Source organism: Dipodomys spectabilis, unplaced genomic scaffold (assembly GCF_019054845.1).
Source record: "Dipodomys spectabilis isolate Male_0828 unplaced genomic scaffold, ASM1905484v1 ptg000176l, whole genome shotgun sequence".
In the NCBI taxonomy this organism is placed as follows: Eukaryota; Metazoa; Chordata; class Mammalia; order Rodentia; family Heteromyidae; genus Dipodomys; species Dipodomys spectabilis.
This window is the reverse complement of record NW_024870853.1, coordinates 3,042,198-3,064,359: the sequence shown is the minus strand read 5'-3', so window position 1 is coordinate 3,064,359 and position 22,162 is coordinate 3,042,198. Positions and strand designations below refer to the sequence as shown.

The 22,162-nt window shown below is 41.3% G+C and overlaps 3 protein-coding genes across 12 annotated transcripts in view; 2 read left to right on the top strand and 1 right to left on the bottom strand.

Annotated features, from left to right (window-relative positions):
* Positions 1 to 1,725: 1,725 nt before the first annotated feature.
* Positions 1,726 to 7,193, top strand: Arr3 (arrestin 3). The gene is made up of 9 exons (XM_042694881.1): positions 1,726 to 1,920; positions 2,101 to 2,185; positions 2,826 to 2,898; positions 3,278 to 3,415; positions 5,447 to 5,530; positions 5,797 to 5,820; positions 5,971 to 6,023; positions 6,284 to 6,293; positions 7,048 to 7,193. The coding sequence occupies exons 1-9, from the start codon at positions 1,726 to 1,728 to the stop codon at positions 7,142 to 7,144; spliced, it is 759 nt and encodes a 252-aa protein (XP_042550815.1). The 3' UTR covers positions 7,145 to 7,193.
* Positions 7,194 to 12,520: 5,327 nt separating this feature from the next.
* On the bottom strand, positions 12,521 to 16,624 carry Pdzd11 (PDZ domain containing 11). Of its 6 annotated transcripts, none has more exons than XM_042694866.1 (7): positions 16,519 to 16,624; positions 15,224 to 15,323; positions 14,153 to 14,236; positions 13,869 to 13,925; positions 13,477 to 13,575; positions 13,180 to 13,240; positions 12,521 to 13,019 (listed from the first exon to the last, which is right to left on the bottom strand). In XM_042694866.1, the coding sequence occupies exons 2-7, from the start codon at positions 15,308 to 15,310 to the stop codon at positions 12,985 to 12,987; spliced, it is 423 nt and encodes a 140-aa protein (XP_042550800.1). In that variant the 5' UTR covers positions 15,311 to 15,323; positions 16,519 to 16,624; the 3' UTR covers positions 12,521 to 12,984. The 6 variants fall into 6 exon arrangements, with proteins under 6 accessions (XP_042550800.1, XP_042550799.1, XP_042550802.1 ...); XM_042694865.1 differs by having other exon boundaries at positions 16,492 to 16,584; XM_042694868.1 differs by having other exon boundaries at positions 16,512 to 16,576.
* A 119-nt stretch (positions 16,625 to 16,743) lies between these two features.
* Positions 16,744 to 22,162, top strand: part of Kif4a (kinesin family member 4A) — a 100,297-nt gene continuing 94,878 nt past the window's right edge. For 3 of the 5 annotated variants that reach the window (XM_042694926.1, XM_042694925.1, XM_042694923.1), the window contains exons 1-4: positions 16,745 to 16,818; positions 16,924 to 17,253; positions 17,360 to 17,474; positions 20,766 to 20,956. In XM_042694926.1, the coding sequence (XP_042550860.1) occupies positions 17,134 to 17,253; positions 17,360 to 17,474; positions 20,766 to 20,956 (426 nt within the window). In that variant the 5' untranslated portion in view covers positions 16,745 to 16,818; positions 16,924 to 17,133. Of the gene's footprint in view, positions 16,819 to 16,923; positions 17,254 to 17,359; positions 17,475 to 20,765; positions 20,957 to 22,162 lie in introns of all 5 variants that reach the window. The other 2 variants (XM_042694927.1, XM_042694924.1) reach the window with 2 other exon arrangements.

Below are 22,162 nucleotides of genomic sequence, written 5' to 3'. Positions count from 1 at the left end.
ACTTTTTGCCTGAGCTGGTTTGAAACCATAATCATCAAATCTCAGCCTCCTGAGTAGCTAAGATCACAGGAATGAGCCATTATCGCCTGGCTTTAAAAGAAAAAAATAATTAAAGCTATTTCCTAGCACACACACAAAAAGAGAATACTAAATTGCAAGACAACTAATTCCAGTTTCCACAGAAGCTGAGGGCTGAATCTGCTGCCTCCCCCACCCTCCTTATGAACACACAACTAAATGTGCCAAGAATAATTCTCTAGTTAATGCCATCATCTGAATGGGGTGTTAGATCTTCTTCTGCCTCACCTCTCCTGAACTTTCTCTGCCTCATTTCTCATTGCTTCACCCCCTCCCCACCACCCCCTTGCCTTCTTCCAGCCATCTCTTCTTATTGTTACTGATGCTGATGCTTATAATCAAACCTACAGCCACCCGCTTAAATGCTAATTGTGCTCTCTAGCATTGGAGCTACCCTCCAGCCCCAAAGCCACCTCTTTTCATCGACTTCCCATTCTGTCTTTTCCTTTCTTTTATTTACTTTTTGTTGGTCATGGGGCTTGAACTGAGGGCCTGGGTGTTTTTACTCAAGACTAGCACTCTACCACTTTGAGCCACAGCTCCACTTACTCTTTTCCCTTCTTTTATCATGTTTCCTATGCTTTTGTTTTCCTTTATCCCACTCTAATTAGCTGTAATTAAGCACTCTACCACTAAGCCACATTCCTAGCCCTATTTTTCTATTTTTTGACATTTGTTAAATTTGTCTTCACTGTAGAAAAATAAGAAAGCACATGGAAAGAGGCTGTAATTCTATTATCATTAACCCCAAATAATCACTAGCAATATTTTAGATCTTATTTCTTTCTATTTTCTGCGCAAATAAATCCATATTTTTATTTAAATGCTTTGCTATATAACTTGTTTATCTAGCACTACATTGTGTGGGTATACAATGAAGTGTTTACTGTTTACTATAATTGTGGGCCATATAGTCTCAGTTGCAACTACTTAACATTTTCATAGTATAAAAGTAGCAAGAGATACCATAGAAAGGATCAAATATGGCTGTGCTCCAATAAAAATTTATTATTTTTAAAAATTTTTATTGTGAAAATACCGTACAGAGGATTTACACTTACATGGGCAAGATAATGAGTACATTTCTTTTTTTTTGGGGGGGGGGCTGAACTCTGGGCCTGGGTGCTGTCCCTCAGCTCTTCAGCTCAAGGCTAGTGCTCTACCACTTGAGTCACAGCGTCACTTCCGTCTTTTTTCTTTTTTGCTTATGTGGGGCTGAGGAATCGAACCCAGGGCCTCAAGCATGCAAGGCAAGTGCTCTACCACTGAGCCACCTTCCCAGCCCAATGAGTACATTCCTTATCAAGCATTGTTTCCTCCTCCTTTGTTTCCCCTTCCTATCCATTCCCATCTCCTCCCCCTCCCCGCCCTCCCATCTACCCCCCCAAAACTTTATTTACAGACATTGAAGTTGGAATATATATAATGTCCATGTGTCCTGGAATGTTGCTTTTTGATTATTTCAACCATTTACAAATATGGTAATTGTTCTTAGCTAGTAGTATGAAAACAGGTAATAGGCCAAATTTGCTCAGTAGCCTATAGTTTGCAAACAATCTAGATGTTTACACTGAGAGTCTAGAAGAATTCTCCATGACAAGCATTCTTATACTCCCATATCTAAGCAAGGACTAGACTATGGGTATCATGGGGAGGTCTGTGGTTAACAATGAGGTGTTCTGGCTAAACCCTTGGTCTCTATTCAGTGATTCTGTGAGGCTGGTTGTCCGGAAAATACAATTTGCACCCTTGGAGCCAGGTCCTGGTCCCAGGGCTCAGATCATTCACCACTTCCTTCTGTCAGCTCAGCCCCTACAACTTCAGGCCTGGATGGACAAGGAGGTTGGTGACCCCACTTACTGCCCTACTGCAGTACCCCCCTCTGCTATCTTTTTTTCACTGTTTATATACAGGTAGGCCAAGATGGGAGGCAGGCAGCAATGGTAGTAAGGAAACAAGAATTCTAGGTCTTGATGTGGGCATTTCCCTCCATCCTTGTGATGGGCTTCTCTGCTACTTCAGGTTCACTACCACGGAGAACCCATCACTGTTAATATTTCCATCAACAACTGTACCAGCAAGATCATCAAAAAAATCAAGATTTCAGGTAAGCTTCTTTTCCCATTGCCCCACATCTGTCCCTCAAATCACAGTGCTCTTTCTTCTTTTTTTATTTTTTATTTATTTTTATTTTTTTATTGTGAAAATACTGTACAAAGGGGTTACAAGTACGTGGGCAAGATAATGAGTACATTTCTTATCAAACATTGTAGCCTCCTCCTTTGTTTCCTCTTCCCATCCCTTCCCATCCTCCCCCTCACCCCCCACCCAATTCTTTCTCTTTTTTTAATTGCAGTTTTTCCTGTTATTATTATGTCATTGTACAAAGGTGTTACGATTCTGTAGGTCAGGTCAAGAGTATAATGTTTCTTGGTCAATGTCATCACTTCCTTTGTTCTCCCCTATTTCTCCCTTCTGTTCTTACCCTCAAGATATATACTCATTTTTTACATTATGTACATTGAATATAATGACTACAATTAGTCACTGTCTTTCTACAACTCTATATCCTTTTAACTTTTTTGCATTCATCTCAGCAATCCCTCCAACACAAGCTTATCAAAATATTTATCTTCATCCATGATCATATCTTGTAGCCTAGTACATAGGGTGCCCATATCTGAGGCTATGAGCTGGAGTCTTAAAGATGACTGATTATAATCATGTGTTTTTCCTTGCTTGTTCAGTTGACCAGATCACAGATGTTGTCCTGTATTCATTAGACAAGTACACTAAGACCGTGTTCCTTCAGGAGTTCACGTGAGCTAGGGTTGGGGCTGGGGGCTGGTGCCAGAGCCAAAGAGTGACATGGTAGGAAGAGGGCCAGGAGCCATAGGAGAGGGATGGGGGAAAAACAAATGGGAGGGAGACACAGGAATGAGAAAAGTCAATGTGGGAGGAACTGTCAAGAGAACCAGAGGGAGGAGACATGACTTACTCATGGGAGGACCATTACATTGCTAAGAAAGAGCATGGGCAAAGGGATTTCCTACCAGAGTAAGTATCTCCTGCATAGTAGGACATGTCACCCTTTGGGTACTCCAGGAGGTTCTTGAGATTATGTAAGATTCTCTTGGGAGTAAACATATATTAATTTAGCAAACATACCCTAAGTTTTTCTCTTGTTCTCCTTCCAAAGAGAGACTGTAGCTGCTAACTCCAGCTTCTCCCAAAGCTTTTCAGTAACTCCAATCGTGGCTTCCAATTGCTGGAAACAGGGCCTGGCGCTGGATGGCAAGCTCAAGCATGAAGATAGCAATTTGGCCTCTAGCACAATGTAAGTTCAAAACAACTTCCAGCCTTCACCTCTTTCCCTAAATCATTCCACATGCTATATATACAGCTCTGAGGTTTCATCTTCAGTAGACCCTCCTTATTTTTTTAAAATGTCTCTAGGCCAGGGTTCAGAATGCTTCCAGGCCTGAGAGCCATCAGCAAGCTAAATAATGCCTATGGGACCAATAGCAGATTATGGTAATAGGAAACAAAAAAAATGTAGAGAGAATATCTTTATGCTGTGTAATATCACACAGGGCACAACCGCCTAATATATGTGCCATGTTATCATCATAAGAACCCCATGAAAGTGGACTGGACAGGTATTGCTATTGGTTTCACACTTACAGATTCAGGCTCAAAGAGAAGGAACTTGTCCAGCCTTTTATTACTAAAAGAGGGGAACAGGATTCTGATAGATACCATTTGGATCTCCATACTGATCTCTATAGTAATTACTCTCTAGAGCAGACAGAAATTGAGTGGAAGATTAGGAGATGAGAAATGGGGGAAAGAAGGACAAAAAAAGGGAAATGAGGTAGATACCAATGTATTGTGCCTATCATCCTAGCTACTCATGGGAGATCAAGGATCACGGTTCAAAGCCAGACAGGCAGACAAATCTGACAGGCTTTTATCTCTAAGTAACAAAAAAAGCTGGAAGCTAAGGTATGGCTCAAGTGGTAAAGCACCAGCCTTGAGCGAAGAAACTAAGAGAAAGCACAATGCCATGAGTTCAAGCCCCAGTACTGGCTTGAGATAGATAGAGAGAAGGAGGAGAGAGTTGACAGAATTCTATGGCATCATTCATTTGGTCCTTTGCCTTTGGAAGATCTCATGTTAGTTTTATCTCCCTCCAAAAGCCACTACAACCATATGACAATGATAAATTTCCCTATCTCTCTCCATGCCATATCAAACAAGTAGCCAATGATCGTCATTGCTAGAAATATTTGTAGGAATTATCAAACATTATTTTACTGACAGAAGATCAAGAGTCCAGAGCAATGAAGAGACTTTCCCAAGTTTATACTTAACTTTTAGTCTGTAGGTTTTTATTGAGTACTTACTAAATGCTTGTTCTTATATTAAGCAATGTGGGGATACAAAGAAGTTTAAGATAGTGTCCACCCCCACTCAATATATGCCCTAGTCAAAGAACAATGAGAAATGCAAATACAATCTAATAGTTAAATGTTAGCACATGTGGTTCAGATTATGACTCCAATAGAATTTAAGCCAACATAGCTGGCAATGGCTCTTAGAGGAGACAGAATGAGCTTGCTCATGAAGAATGTGTAACATCTGGATAGCAACAGAGGAAGAAAGGAACATTCCAGACTGTGAATATGGAATGGGAAGAGATTCAAAGGTGGAAATTCACATGGTGTTTTTAGAACATGCAGAGGATATGAATCCGCCTAAAGGGGTTTGCACCTCAAATATTAAGGAGTTAGGCAGAAAAGCTTAGAAATTGTAGATAAGGAAGGCCAGGTTGCTTTGGGATTTGAAAGCCCAGCAGAGCCTGGCAAAACTGAATTTTAGAAAGAGAAATATAGGTGGGTAGGGAAGGGATGGTAGGGGAAAAAACAAAGGAGGGGGTAACAAGCCTCGATAGGAAATGTACTCATTACCTTACTCATGTAACTGTAACCCCTCTGTACAGTATCTTTACAATAAAAATATATTAAAAAAAGAAAGAGAAATAGTGGGGGTGGGGGGAGGCTGGGAAGGGATGGGAAGGGGAAACAAAGGAGGAGGCTACAATGCTTGACAAGAAATGTATTCATTATCTTGCCCATGTAATTGTAACCCCTCTGTTCAGTATTTTCACAATAAAAAATAAATAAAAATTAAAAAACAAAGAAAGAGAAATATATACCCAATGGGTAGGAGGGAAAAGAGCCTGGGAGGTATTTGGGAAAAGATAAAGGTAATAGGATGTGGTAATGGGAATGTACAGGAAGGAACTAAAGGTATTACTCCGCTGTGTATCTCCAATACACAAAAAATGGTTAACTACAACTTGCAGTCTTCCACCTGGAATGAACAAAGAACTGCTGGGGATCCTGGTATCCTACAAAGTCAGAGTCAACTTGACAATGTCCTGTGATGGGTATGTGAGGATTCCAAGTTCATCTGGCCAGGGTCTGGGAAAGGCAAGGCTTTTTCATTCTGTTTCTCTTGCACTTGGGCAGACCCAGTTCAAGCTGTTCTTCTCCCAGACTAAGCTCCCAATCCTGTGAGCTCAGTGAGCAAGTCATCTTCCTTCCAGACATCTATACTATTGCTGACCCTTATTATAATCCCCCAAACCCTAGTAAAACTAGGTTACCCCTTGCCCATTTCACTTACTAATTTGGGGTATCATTCTACCCATAGCATCCTAGGAGATCTGACAGCCAGGTGAGAGACTGTGGATGAGAAGACTAGGATACAAAGGGGACCCAAGGAGTGACTAGGCAGAGTTTGAGGGTATCCTGAGGCTGAAAAACCAAAGGAGAAGGGAGGGTCAGGGAGTGGGTTTGTGGGAAGACGAGTACAGAGTCCTTGCAGGGATGTTGGTGTGGAGCTGCCTCTGATTCAGATCCATCCAAAGCCATCTCATGGTGAGTGACCAGGCGAGATTCTCAGCACAGGTCTTCCTAAGGGTTACACACCAAGTAGTTTTGATCTCATGATCTGGAGATAGCAGCTTGGGGAGAGGTCAAAGGCTAGACAGAGAGGGAGAAGAATAAGAGTAAAGAATGTCTTCTGGTGCCAGGTGCCAGTGGCTCACACCTGTAATCCTACTCCAGGGGCTGAAATCTGAGGATGGAGGCTCAAAGCTAGCCAGGCCAGGAAAGTCTGTGAGACCCTTATCTCCAAGAAACTACTAAGTAAAAGGTAGAAGTGGAGCTGTGGCTCAAGTGGTAGAGCAAAACAGCTCAGGGACTGTGCCCAGGCTCTGAGTTCAAGCCCCAGGACTGGCAAAACAAACAAAAAATCATTCTGGAAAATGAAATTGTCCCAGAATGTCCTGTATCAAGTTCTGCTCCATCTTTTCTCTCTCTCCATGCTTGCCACAGAAGTCACTAGGTAAGGGAATGTGAGGCCTGGAAGAGCCACCCTCTCTTCTTGGTGCAACTTTGCATTTTTTTTTTTACGATGGAAACATAAAAAGCTTCCCTAGGGCATTGCATTCAAGATGTGTGTAGTGGAAACATATGTTTTAGCTCCATGTCATCGTTCAGTGCTCTTCCTAAACTTTCCCTCCCCCTAGTCCTCTACTTTCTGTCTTTTCAAAATCATCCTTTTCCCTTTCCCCCTTCTATTTTCTTTTTCCCTCTGTCACCTCCCTTTTCTCTTCCCTGATTTCTGTCGTTCTTTAATCCTTTCCCTCCATTCTATCTTCTTTTCTTATTTCACTTCCAGCCCCACTGGGAGAATTTTTAGTTGGGAGATTCCAAAGGGATTGAAAGGCCACAAGTCAGTGTGGCAGGGAGGTGGGGCAGGAGCACTATCAAGAGGGGTTGAGGGGCCCAGGTGAGAAGCAGGGAAGGGATCACTTCCGGGAAGTGGAGATAAGGAGTGAATGTAGAGAATTCTAAGAAAGGGACTTCTAGTCCTCTTTCCCTCTACTGCCTCTGCCAGTTTGGAAGACATTATCATTGAGGAGTTCACACAGCATGAACACCATGGGGCCCAGATGCAGAAGGCTTTGGCCACTGAGGGAGAGGAGGGGTGGTGAGTGCCCAGCTCAGAGCCCACACTGTAACCCACTAATTGTTTTGTCCAGACTTGGCTATTGATCTGATTTCTAGTTCCTCCTCCTGAAGGACAATGGAACTATTAAGAATGATCTACCCTTCTTCAGCCTCCCCCACAACTGCCCCATGATTAGATTACCCTTAGTCCCCTAACACTTATTTCACAATGCTACCTGTGCTCCCTCTGTCCTTCAGCTTTCCCTGTAGTCTCAGTTACCCCTATCCCCTCTTCATCACCTACTTCTGCTATCACCCCACTGCCCTAGCACCAAGTGCAGGCACTGTAGGAGCAGCAAGGAAGAAGCTAAAGAGGCATTGCTATGCCCAAAGACAACTGTCAGATGGCAGAGTACCAAGAGTAGGAAGCCAGTGTTGCTGTCCCACCACCTCCAATCTAGGTGATGTTGCCTTTGGTCTACACAAGCTTTGGAGTAAGGCTAGAGGCTTTGGCCTGGAGACAAACAAGAAAAACAAACACCATGTGCAGTTCAAATTAAGCCTCATATTGCTGGGAAAGTAGAATAGTGTGGGTCAGGGAATAAGAAGGTGGGAATAGTATGGGATGGTATGGGGGTAGGGATCTTTTTGTGTGTGCGTTGATACTGGGGCTTGAACTCAGTGCTTGTACACTGTCCCTTAGCTTTTGTCACTCAAGGCTGGCACTCTGCCATTTGAGCCACACTTCTACTTGTACAGATTTTTGCTACTTAATTCGAAATAAGAGTCCCAGACTTTTCTGCCTGGGCTGACTTAGAACCAAAACTCTCTGATCTTAGCTCCTGAGTTGCTAGGATTACAATTGTGAGCCCCCTGTAGCTGGCAGGTGAGGATCTTGAAGGAGCTATTTCCTCTTTGGAAGTATTGGAGTATTTGTGTGTTTAGGGAAAGATGGGGGAGAAAGAAAAATGGTTGGCCTATTTATGGGGGATATACACCCATCAGCATCTGTTTCATGGACAACAGCTTCAAGTGTACCTACCAAGTAAGCTACCATCAAGGAATCACATGTCCATTTTTGCCTTCTAGGCCAACTCACCTGAGGATTTTAAGTGTTGGGAAGTAGAGTCAAGATAATCTCCTTAAGGGCAATCTCCACATCCCATCCTAGTATTGGGGGAAAAGGAGAGTTCAGAGTATCTCTCTTCTGCATACAAATATTAGAACTGACTTCCTGTTGAAGACCATGTATTTGGAGAACTAAATAATGTTAACAATCATACAATGGATGAGTGCTTGCAGCTCACACCTGTTATCCTACGTACTCAACAGACTGAGATCTGAGGATCATAGTTCAAAGCCAGCCTAGGCAGACAAATCCAAGAGATACTTATCTCTATTAACTAGCAAAAAACAGAAATGGAGATGTGGCTCAAGTGGTAGAATGCTAGTCTTGAGCAAAAAAAAACCCAAGTGAGAGCATGTGGCATGAATTTGAGCTCCAGTCCAGACACCAAGAAAGAAAAGAAAAGAAAAGAAAGGAAAGGAAAAGAAAAGGAAAGGAAAGGAAAGAAAAGAAAAGGAAAGGAAAGAAAAGGAAAGGAAAGGAAGAAAGAGAGGGGAGTGGGGAGGAAGGGAGAAAGGGAAACAAAGGGAAAGGAAAGGAAAGGAAAGGAGGTAGGGAGAGAAAGAAAGAGAGAAAAAAGAAAGAATGAAACTATCATACAATGAACCCCAACTCCTTAGGATCCCTTTATCTCAGTGGGATAGCACTTCCTCACACTGCCTGTGAATAAAAAATGAGAAGAAAAAAATCTGCTATTCCTGAATTAACAAGCCTCATGATGATTCAGGGTTTCTCTGCCTTTATCTAATTTCTACCTGCAACACAGATGAAGTTCAAGATACCTTAAACTCTAAAATCTACTGTATATAAGGTCTTCCTTAATTGAAATAGCATGTTGAGATTGGTTGGTCACATGGGCTATAGCCGCCAGTGTTCAGGGATGGTCTCCTTAACCTCTCTGTGTGTGTGTGTGTGTGTGCTATAGCCGCCACTGTTCAGGGATCCAGTCTCCTTAACCTGTGTGTGTGTGTGTGTGTGTGTACATGTCTTCTGCCCTTCTTCCCAGAAATAATTTAATCCCAAGGTAAAAAGGGAGTGATACTATTCCTCCAGCTGTGTTGGGGTAGTTTGCAAGTAGAGAAGGCAAGCTTCCTTTGCTGAGTTAATGGTCAGGCTAAATTTTCTGCCTCAGAGGTACTTAATGGAAGATACGAGTAATAGTAACTCAAAGTGGCTCTTCGGTTTCAAGTGAAGGGGATCATATAATCAGAATTCTTCTATATAGGAGTTGAGGTTTAATTCCAGTCATGTCATTCTATTGCCTTCATTTAATTTAGTGGCCAAAATCCAACTGGAGTCCTTAAAGAAGTCAGGTATCAAAAGCCATTGCCATGGACAGCTTAGGCTGTCTGCTAAGTTTGATATTTCCATATTTGCCATTCTCCTCCACTCCCAGGTTTATGGTTTACATTAATTTATTCTTCCAACTTCAGAGTTTAGGAATAACACAGAACCCTGAAAGTGCTGTAATTTTTGGATTGCATTTCACAGCTATTGAGGGGAAGCTTCTTGAATGACCAGGAAACTCCATCCTAAATTTTCTGATTGACACAGGATGCAGTTCAACAGCAGCTGTCATACTAGCAAAGCCAATGAAATTCACTTTCTGCTTTTCTCTTACACTCTTGATAAGAAACTTTTTATTATTTTATTTTATGGTACTTGGGATGGAATTTGGGGCAATCACACTGGCTAGGCAGGTACTTAATCCCTCAAGCCATTCCATGCCCCTTTTTTTCAGCTGGTTATTTTCAGGATAAGGTCTCACTTTACTACTGGGCCAGCTTGAACTATAATCCTATTTGTGCTTCCTTGTGTTGCTGGGATAACAGGTGCATGCCACAATGTCGAGCCATGAGATGGAGTCTTGCAAATGTTTTTATCCAGGCTGGTCTGAAACCTTGGTCCCCAACTCTACCTTTACCTCCCAAGTACCTAGGATTATAGGCATGAGCAACCATGTTTGGCAAATGACTAGTCTTTTAACCCGTCTGTTATTACACATTCTCCACACCATATCTATACATTGTATAATGCAATTGCCTCATATTGGTGCTCTAACATGAGTATCTCAGAGTAAGACCCAATTTAGGCCAGGAGAGTTTTTGTCTCTTATGGCTAATGTACGGCTGGGACCTTCCAGTCTCTTTTTAACCACGTTGACCACATTTGTTGCAAGCATTGTTTTAAATCCTGTTAGTAATAGGGAGTATTGGGCAGTAGTCTCACCTAATATGCTTTTTTAGATGAGGGGTTTGTTTTTGTGCCAGTACTGGGGCTTGAACTCAGGGCCTGGGCACTGTCCCTTAGCTTTTTCTACTCAAGGCCAGCACTATCACTTGAGCCCACCTCACCCCATCTCCCCAAAATTTCCAGTTAATTGAGGATGTCTCATGGAATTTCCTGCCTAGGCTGGCTTCAAACCATGATCCTCAGATCTTAGCCTCCTAAGTAGCTAAGACTACAGATGTGAACAACCAGTGTCCAAGTAGAAGTAAGCCTTTTTGGGGAGGAGTGAGGATTTCTGAGGTTTGAACTTAAGGCCCTCACTTACTAAACAAGTGCTCTACCATTTTAGCCATATCCCAAACCTTTTGCTTTAGTTGTTTTTAGAATAGAGTTTTGTATTTTTGCTCCAGCTATCCTAGATCACAATTCTATTTATGCCTCCTGTGTAGCTGAGAAGACAGGTGTTCACATTTGAAACAGGGGTCTCTTTTTTTGGGTGGGGGTCCGGTCAAGGGGCCTGAACTCTGGGCCTGGGCGCTATCCCTCAGCTTTTCAGCTCAAGGCTAGTTCTCTACCACTTGAGCCACAGCACCACTTCCGGCTTTTTTCTTTTTGCTTACGTGGTGCTGAGGAATCGAACCCAGGGCCTCATGAATGCAAGGCAAGCACTCTACCACTGAGCCACCTTCCCAGCCCAGGGATCTCTTTTTGTGTAGGCTAGCACTGCATTGTGATCCTGCTGATCTCTGCCTCCCAAGTTAGCTAGTATTAGAAGCATGAGTTGCCATGCCTGGCTTCAGCCTTTTTTTCATATACCCACTGGGGATCAGAAGAGCAAATAAAATAATAAATTTCCTAGGATCATAGAGAAAGGTAAATTTCTTCTGCCTCTAACTTTGCTCACAATGTAGTGCTCCCCCAGCAATGGCACTGAGACTCTAGAACAGTTGGAGTGGGATATATAGAATGAGCCAGTTTCCTTATAGATATATAAGGTACTTAGAATAGTATTTCCCTATTTGAATGCTTATTTCCCTTGTTTACTTAAACTGGAAATATGTATTTAAGCTTTCATGATTTAAGTCAATCTTGGGCTTTTACTGGATATAGTGTCTCATGACTATAATACTAGCTTCTCAGAACTTGAGTTGAGGCCAGCTTGGGCAAAAAGTTAAGACTACATTTCAACCAATAAAAAAGACTGAGCATGATGATGTACATTTATCATACCAGCTACACAGGTGGCATAAATAAGAGAATTGTGGTCCAGGTCAGCCAAGGCAAAAACACAAGATCCTATTCCAAAAATAGGTAAACCCAAAAGGGCTTGGGGCCTGGATCAAGTGGCAGAATGCTCATAAGTAAATACAAGGCACTGAGCTCAAACCCCAATACCACAAAAATTGCACGTTTTCATCATAAGGGCATGTTGCTCTTCAATTCACTAGAAAACTTTTTATAGAGTTACTTAGTTCTGGGGGAAAGCAACCTACAAGTTGGAAATTGAAACCAATTTCTTACTGCTGCATGGTAAAGAAAATGTATCTAAGTCCCTTTTCTTGGTTTAAGTTCCACCAAAGAATTCAGGAAAGGAGTATTATATTAGTATTGCTACTGCAGAGAAATGTCCAAAGCTACTCTGGAAAAGGAAAACTTCCCCCAGAGTCCTTCACTATACGCCATTTCTTGGTTATAGTATAGGTAAGTTTTCTTGGCCTCTATTTGGCTAGGCAGACAGCTGTGAAACACATTTAATGTTGTTGTTTCTTTTAGGACTCCTCTTTTTTTGTGTACCAGTACTGGGGCTTAAACTCAAAGCCTGGGCACTGTCCCTTAGCTTTTTCGCTGAAGACTAGCAGTCTATCACTTGAGACACAGTTCCACTTCTGACTTTTTGGTGGTTAAATGGAGATCAATCTCATAGATTTTTTTTCCTGCCTGGGCAGCCTCTTGAGTAGCTAGGGTTACAGGTGAGAAGACTGATATCTGACTAGTGGTTCTCCTTTGACATAGCCTTTTCTTACCTCAATAGCATTTTGTATCCAATCAATATCATGCAAGTCACTGTATTTATCAAGTATTGTGTTTTACTTTTTAGATAGAAGAGCAAAAACAGTGTCTTATTTGAGTCCTCAAAGAATATGAGACCTCTAATAGTAAGTACAAGGACAGCATGAGATGACTAGACCAATCCAATGAGAAATCCTCAAGATCTTTTTTTTAACTGATTTTGTAATTAAAATGCTAACATATGTAAGTGTGTTATATAACCAATAAATGTCAGTTGCCTTTTCTTGCTGGGTTCCTCACAGGCAAGGCTATATCAAGGTATTATCGTTCTTCTCTTTTCAGAAAATTAAACTCACTTAGAAAACTACAGAATTAAAAGTACAGTACGGTTTGGGTAATGCAGTTGGCTAGCTATTTTCCCACCCTCTTCACCCACTATGCTAGGGAGAGGTTGAGAAAATTTTCCAAGTGTCTTCCCTAGAGGCAGATTCCACATGGAGGGTTATGGGTTACAATTCTCTAGTGCACAGTCCTTTCTTTTTGACGATGATAATCTGGGAGAAAGAAGAGAAGGAACAGAGAGAGGAGGTTAATTTCAGGCCTGTGCTCCACATATCCACCCCTAATGTCTAGGATTTCCAATTACAAGGATTTAAAGACTTTCTTCTTAGGACTCAAAAAGGTAATTAAACCAGAAAATAAAGAAGCACTTACTGTAGGGAAAGAAGCGCACACGCATGCTGATCTCACGAGCTGTCTTCAGGATCTCAACAGCCTAGAAGGAACACAGTTTTTCCAAATGAAAACATAAAACCTGGGATTGGATTGTATCAGGGGAAATGGGATTTGCAAGTCCAACCTTCTGGGTCACACACCTCTAGGTCATTGCTTCCATCTGGTATATTTACCCAGAAGAGGTGCTTTTTTTTTGTAATCAAGTTACAGATTAGCATAAACTCGTCCAACTTGGGATGGTTTCATATATCACCACAGCCCAAGTGCTGTGCTCACCTTGCTGTGCTCAATATCTTGAAAATCCACATCATTCACAGCTAGAACTTGGTCTCCTTCTTGGAGCCCTGCTCGATGTGCATCAGAGTCAGGAATTACCTTTTAGCAAAAGGACAATACATATAATTGAGATGGGGTAACTTCAGAAAATTATAAGTGAAATTCGATGGCATTCAAATGTAAATTGTTACTGTGGGTTTTTTTTATGTAAAGATCTAGGGATACAGGAAACTTGCCAGATGGAAAGTTTTGGAGGGCAAAAAGGTATGTCCCAATTATGCCCATCCTAAGGGTCCACCAAGTCATCCTTCTTAGTCCTTGGAATATCAGGGTACTGTAATCTGATAACAAAGGTAAGTAGCTACCCAATATAGCTCACCAGGCACACATACCTTGGAGATGAAGATGCCTAGCTGAGAGGCTTTTCCTCCTCGGATGTTAAATCCCAACTGAAAGACAAAAGCACTAAATGGGGACTTAACATAGACCAAAACCACAAGAATATTTAATAGCATCACTGTATTACAAACAGCTCAACTACTGTGTTTCTCAAAGGGAAATGAAAAGTTGTAAAACTTTCTTCATCTCTCCACCTGCTTCCCACCCTATTCCTCTAACATGGTCAACTTTTGGCAGAGACAAATTCAGCCTGGTAAAAGAGCCTCTATAAACTCACCTGAGCACCAGGAGGCTTCTTTAGTGTGACGATTCGGGGAAGAAACTGGGTCAACTCATTGTTGTAGTCTGGATGGTATACCCTCTGTAAGATGTAACAATTCCCAAAATGTTACTGTTAGTTTTAGACCTTACATTCATCTTTTTCTGGAACACAAATGCATCATCCTCAAATCAGGAAAAGGTAAAGTCATAAACTCAGTTTAAGTACAACAGAGAATACTGCCCTAATAAATAGATGTTGAGCACTGGGACATGCTAGCAGCCCAGTACCTCCTCACTTTTCTGTGTGCCATTCCTGGGGCTTCAACTCAGGGCCTGGGACCTGTCCCTGAGCTTTTGTGCTCAAGGTTAGCCCTTTTAGCCCTCAAGGACGAGACAAAGCTCCACTTGTAGCTTTTTAGTGGCTAACTGGAGATATGAGTCTCATGGATTTTCCTGCCTGGACTGGCTTTGAACCATGATTCTCAGATTTCAGCCTCCTGAGTAGCTAGGATCACAGGCATAAGCCACTGATACCAAGCCCTCCCCTCTTTTTAAAAAAATTTCCTAAAAGAATGGAAACTAGACCTCTGAATTTCTAGAATTCACTGTTATGAATGGACTGTAGGAGGAACTACAGAAGTTTAGAATGGGCAGACATTTGCAGTATCTGGTCAAACTTAAAAAAATAAGTTTAGAATAGACTACTATTGCTCAGAATTCAGCTTCTGAGTCTTTCTTTTTTTTGGGTCCGGTTGTGGGGCCTGAACTCTGGGCCTGGGCACTGTCCCTCAGCTCTTCAGCTCAAGGCTAGCGCTCTACCACTTGAGCCACAGCACCACTTCTGGCTTTTTTCTTTTTGCTTATGTGGTGCTGAGGAATTGAACCCAGGGACTCAGGCATGCAAGGCAAGCGCTCTACCACTGAGCCACCTTCCCAGCCCCCTGAGTCTTTTGTTAAAACAAGGACTAAGACTCACTCTCCATTTAGCTGTCTAGTCCTGCCATCCTATATTACATGCATCATCTCATGCCTAGAGAGAAAATTCCTGGTCATATGTTTTCTACATGGCAGAATAGATGACTCTCACCTCATGAGGAGGAATCCATGCTGGAGGATTCTCATAGGCTGGCAGGAAAACCACTGGGTAGTCATCATAAGGAATCCGGCTTTCCATCTCAGACAAGGCCCTGGAAAGAAAAGGTGAATCAAGACAAAAGTTAATTCAAGCCAGACACTGGTGGCTCACACCTGTAATCCTAGCTATTCAGGAGACTGAGACTTGAGGATAGAGATTTGAAGCAAGCTGGGACAGGAACATCCAGGAGATCTTATTACCAATTGAGCACCAAACAAAAACCCAAATGTGGCACTGTTGCTCATGTTAGAATGCTAGCTTTTAGCAAAATAACTCAGGGATAGTGCCCAGGCCCTGAGTTTAAGTCCCAGGATCTGCATGTGTATACACAAACACACACGCACACACACAGATTCCAAAGGACAGCAGACAGGTGACTGGCTTACATCTGTAATACTAACTACTTGGAAGGCTGAACCTAAGAAGATCTTTGGTTAAGGCCAGCCCAGGCAGAAAAGTTGAAGAAACTGCTTCTCTGCCCATATTTTGGCACAGTGGTGGGCAACTGTCACCCCAAGTTATGTGGGATTTGAGACTGGGAGGCTTATGGTCCCAGGCCAGTTCTTGCAGAAAAATTCTTAAGAGACATTATCTCCACGGAGAGAAGCTGGACAAGCTAGACACAGTGACAAGAGTGAGTGAGCCCTGCAATATCTGAAAGCCTAAAGTAGGCAGATTTCCATTCTGGCAAGCACCCAGACAGGAAGCAAGATTTGATCCTAAAAATAACAAGGTGGGGAAAAAAGGCTATAGAGGCTCAGCAGTATCACATCAGCCTAACAAGTCCCAGGCTCTGAGTTCAAATTCCAATATCGCCAAAAAAAAAAACCTTAAAAAGAAGGACAACAGCCTAGCAAATTTCAAGTATCAGCTGCAAACCATTCCAAAGCCATCGGTCTATGTGCCAAGTTCACACTTCAGTTGGAGGTAAGGAGTAAAGAAAACAGAAAAATATTGGTAGGTACTCTAAAGACATGATCTCTTTTTTCACAATAGAACATGTTAACCGTCCTCATTTTACAGATCAAATTAAGTGCGCATATAGGAAAGGTTACTTTCAAGAACCAAGGGAGTGTTGACTACAATAATGGGACTCGGAGTTAGGCACCGCCTCACTTTTTCTTAGAGGTAAAAAGTAATCGAGGGGCCCCTAGATGGACTATTCCTTCACCACTAGCCACCTTCCAGATCCTTGTCCCGATCCTGAGTCCCGCGCTCACCGCCGCGTAAACACCGCAACACCTCACCAGGAGATAGACCCAGAGCCTCTGGCGCCTAGGCTCAAAGCCAATTCAGCCTGGGAACCGGAAGCGGATACTCGCGAGACTCGAAAGAGGCGGGGTCTAGCTGCGGCGCGCGCGCGCGCTAGCTTCCCGCTTCCTTATGCGTCATCTCACGAGCGCCAACGTGCGTGCTCGGCCTGCAGACTGTTGGCGCTCCGATTGGCTAGCGCCTCTAGAACCAATTTGAAACTTGGCGGTTAAAGCTCCAGTTGGGACCGGGCGCTGGGAGCTTAGGCGACACCGGGAGAAGGGACGTTGAGTTCGGTAAGTTAAGAGGTTACGCCTCAGCTCACATTCTGTCGTTTCTGATACTGCGGGGATTTGGTTCTTTGTCGCTATCTCCGTTGGAATTTTTTCTTTTCATTTCAGATGGCGCTTCACTCTTGAGAGTGTTGGGCTGCCAGGCTTTTCCTTTGTGGCCCAGTCTGAGACAGGAATCCCGCTGGCTGGGAGGCTGCCGCCGTGACGACTGACAGAGCCCTCTGCATTCTCCCTAGTCCTACAAACCGCCAACCTACCGACACTCCTCTGTAAACCGCGTTTCCTGTCCCCCCGCAGAGACGGGACTGAACTAGGATCATGAAGGAGGAGGTGAAGGGAATTCCTGTAAGAGTGGCACTGCGTTGTCGCCCTCTGGTCCCTAAAGAAATTAACGAAGGCTGCCAGATGTGTCTTTCCTTCGTGCCCGGGGAACCCCAGGTGTGTAGTCAAATACAGATGCGAGGTCTGGGAACTGCCTGGGTCCAATGGCAGCGAAGGGCGTGGTCTGGCCATTTCCTGACGCCTTGTCCCTTGCCTTCTGCAGGTGGTGGTTGGTACTGATAAATCCTTTACCTACGATTTTGTGTTTGACCCTTCGGCAGAACAGGAAGAGGTCTTCAATACAGCAGTAGCACCACTCATAAAAGGCGTATTTAAAGGTGAGGCTGTTTGATTTTGTGTACAATGTGCTAGTCGCAATGCTTAGACCCAGCAAATACAAGAATGGATGACTCGTAATTCCCGTCTTCAAAAATCCCACAGCCTAATATTTGGAAAGGTCTTTTCCCTTGAAGCTAATTTCAGACCATATTTGAATTTTGTGGTTCTATTTGTCTGTCTGTACATATTTTTGAATGTATTGGATCATGATTAGAGTAAAAGCTCTTTGGTTAGTTCTCAGGGGAAATAAGTGTGACAACCTGTTTTGAGTCCCAAGCCTCAATACTCATTTGGTATTTATGCAGAGAAATAACAGGGCTTCCAGGCCACAGGGAGTCCAAACTGGAAGGGTAGATGATTACCTAAATTATTTTGAATAATCTTTTAAGTTTGTTACACCTGTTTTCAAAAGAATATAGAAGTTAAGAACATATACTCTATTCTACTATAGAAATAAAACTTTCCATACAAAGTGGTATGAAAAACAAAAGGATGGCATGAACTCTGCTTCTGGACTTAAGGTGAATTTTACAGAATAGGGAATCTTTGAGAGAGTTCTTTAATTAAGAGCAGAATTCTTTTATGTAGAGAAGGAATTTCCTAAAGCCCCTGAATACTATGGCCAGTTAATGGTATTTGTTGTGAAACTAAGGCTATGATTTTGAAGACCAGAGCAATTTTCCAAAGAAGAGAGTAGTACCTCTGATAATTCTAATTGTTAATCACATGTAGTGGTTATTCAAGTTTCAAAACAAAGCCTTAAGTTTAAAAAGTGCATTATGTTTAATCTAGTTTAATCTTACATTTGAAGAGAAAAAGTGTTTTTTTTTGCACTTCTAGTGTCTGTTTAATTTTTTTCTTTATTAGAGAACTCACAGGATAGTCCAATTGACGTTTAGTTTTTGGACAACTGTAATGATGATAGAGAAGTCTGGATATTGAGAAGAAATTTACTTCCCAGTAATTTCTATTCAGTAATGTTCTTCCCTCTAGATAACCAGAAGACTTCTAGACAACAGCTGGCGCATATATTTTCACCTTTAAAAAATGATGCCATGAGCGGGGAAGGTGGCTCAGTGGTAGAGTGCTTACCTTGCATGCATGAGGCCCTGGGTTCAATTCCTCAGTACCACATAAACATAAAAAGCTGGAAGTGGTGCTATGGCTCAAGTGGTAGAGTGCTAGTCTTGATCTGAAGAGCTGAGGGCAGCACCCAGGCCCATGACTGACAAAAACAATGATGCCATGGCTCAGAGCACATTGAACACCTTATTTCAAAATTTAGGAAAATAGCAGAACTTTTCTCTGAGTTATTTGAGATGAATTGTTGACCCAATGAACACTGAATATATTTCCTACAAAGAAGGATTTTCTTTTAATAACTGTAGTAACAATTCAACCAACCATCATATGCAGGAAATTTGCATTGCTGCATTAATACTATCTACTTTTCAAACTCCATTCAAGTTTTAACAGTTGTCTCAGTAATTTCCTTTATAGCAAAATGATTTACTTCAGAATCATGTGTTGCATCTGGCTGTGGCTGTGCTTTTAGTCCCCATTATAAAATAGTTTTTGGGTCTTTTTTTTAATTGCTTGATCTTGATACTTTTTTTAAATAAGTTTTTTATTGTGAAAATACTGTACAGAGGGATTACAATTACACGAGCAAGGTAATGAGTACATTTGTCAAGCATTGTTGCCTCCTCCTATGTTTTGCCCCTACCATCCCTTCCCTCCCATCTCCACAACTACACTCCTCCCCATCTTGATACTTTCAAAGATTAAAGCCCCAGTTATTTTGTAAATGTTCTTCAATTTTTATTCATTCAGTGTTATGATTAGACTCTGATTATTATCTTTCTTTTCTTTGATTTTTTTTTGTACCAGTCAGGGGCTTCAACTCAGAGCCTGGGTGCTGTTTCCCAAGCTTTTTTGCTCAAGGCTAGATTCTACCAGTTAAGCCACAGCTCCACTTCTAGATTTTGGGTGGTTAATTGGAGATAAGTATCTCATGGACTTTCCGAGATGGCTTTGAACAGTGATTCTCAGATTTCAGCATCCTAACTAGTTAGAATTGGACAAACTTATTTTTTGTGCCAGTCCTGGAGCTTGAACTCAGGGCCTGGGCACTGTCCCTGATCTTTTTTGCACAAGGTTAGCATTCTATCACTTAAGACCAACTCCACTTCTGGCTTTTTGGTAGTTAATTGGAGATAAGTCTCTGAGGTTTTCTTATGCAGGTTGGCTTCAAACCACAATCCTCAGATTGCAGCCTCCTGAGCAGCTAGAATTATAGATGTGAGCCACCAGCCCTTGGAAAAAGCCATTATTTTTTTAAGAGTCAGCTCAATAGTACAATTTTATACTCTGAACTCCTGTCACCAAAGAGCCCTGCATGTTTTGTTTGGTTTTGTGCTAGTTCAAGCACTGAAACTTTTTCCAAGATGTTGCTATATACACATATATATGGTATTGAAGAAAATCATGGAATCCTATTCTTCTATTCCATTGTCATGCTACATAATACCATTAATCTATTACAGTGAAAAATTGTAATTTAGCATCTTAAGATCTTTCATTTTGACCAGCAAGTTAAAAAAAAAACAAAACTGATTATCCTTTATAGTAATACATTGTTTTAAGACTTAAGTACTTTCCCTTTAGACTCCAAAATTATCTTGTTAAATAGTAGAGAACAGCTTTGACATAATTATGATAATCAAATAACAGAGAAAGCTTGCCTGTGTTCCTTTAGAATATCCCTACCACTCTATTAGGGGAGAGCTTCCTAAGGTCATGTTTTCTTTGCCTTGAAGTAAATTTGAATATATAGTTCCTTCTATTAGGTACTACCTTTTAATTAATTAGTTATTATAATTCATTTTGTTTCTTTTTAAAATCTTGCTACAGCTGTAACTAGGTTTATCTGCTTCTAATTTCCCTAGTATTCTGGATTCTCTGACAAGAGCAAATATAAAACTGTTATAAAATATGAACATTTGCTAGTGCTTTACTGTGAGCTACCCTTCTACTTCTGGCTTTGTGGTACTTTCTATTGGAGATAAAATTCTCACAGATTCCCTGTCTGACTGGCTTCAAATCTCAATTCTCAGATCTCAGCCTCCTGAGTAGATAGGATTACAGTTTTGAGCCACTGGTATCCAGCTGTGTCTGCTCTTCTTAAGCAACAATCCCAATTTTGCAAGTAATTGTAGAAGAAAATCAAGTATATATGGTTGGTTGAAAATGTTTGAGTACCAGTATGCATGTAACTTCTATTTTGCTAGGATACAATGCAACCGTCCTGGCCTATGGGCAGACTGGCTCTGGAAAAACCTATTCAATGGGAGGTGCATACACTGCTGAGCAAGAGAATGAGCCAACAATTGGGGTTATTCCTAGGGTAATACAAATGCTCTTCAAAGAAATTGATAAAAAGAGTGACTTTGAATTTACTCTGAAAGTATCTTACTTAGAGGTAAGTGATTTATCTTTATTTCTGAATTCAAAATTATCCTTGAGTAGAAAAATAAATCCAAATCAGATTTTTCCTGGTATGACTCAGATTAGTAAATTGCATTTTAATAAATTGATAGAAGAAATTTGCTAGCTAAGTTGGATCTGGCTTCCACCCAATTCTTTTCTTATTAGAATCATCTACTTAATCTGTTAGAAAAATTGGCATTGCCATATAAAAAGATATGAATTCTTTAATTTTAGTTTGGCCTCTATTACTAATTCCCTGAAGAATGTGCAGAAGAGTATTTGATTTCCCTTTACTGTTTTGAGGCTTGTTAGTTATATTGCTGCACTATGAAGAATGTTGTTAAAACTCAAATGAAATATTGAACTATATGAGTGGTAATAGGGTATGTGCTTATTCAGTTGATATTTCTTGCATACCTATTATGTGCAAGACACTCATGTATTTAGATATATCTTGAGAGATAACAGCGGACAAAACAAGAGTTTGCATTCTAGTTGTTTGTCAGCATATATCTAACTTCCACAACAAATAACAACATGCAACAAAGAAGGTTTATGGAGTTTGATTGGTGCACAGCAGAAAGGTTTTATTTTTAAGAAACAAATAAATTAAGCATGCAATTATAAATTATATGGGAATACTTAATCTTGTTGAATTTCAATATGTAATTGGTAAAAGACATAAGAGGTATACGATTAGAAGAGATGGAGGAGAGGTTAAACATCATTAAGATTAGCCTTCTTAGGTCTTAATCCAGTTGTGATCAAGTCAATTGAATATAAAAGTAACTCAGTATCCTGGCATGTGAAATAATAACAATAATAACAAATATAGTGCTTACTGAACATGTGCTAAACATCGTTTTTAGTAAAAGTTCTGCTGATTGTTGAAAAGTTAGTTGCTACCTCTCCTTTTTTCTTCTCTTGCTCCCAACCTCTACCTCCCTTCCATCAAAGACTCAGTCACATTTTACAAACTTGGTGAAAGTGATGTTGTTATGACACTTATCAAAGAATTGAATTGGGGCATAGTGTAACTTTTCCTGTCTACATATTTCTGAGACCCTGGCTTGAAAGAGTAATCTCAATTTTATAAGAGTATTGTTAGAAAACATCAAACGATTACATATAAAGGTAAGCCCTTCCCTTCCCCATCTTGTGATGGTAGGGATACCCCCAGTCCCTTAAAGTCTTTTTA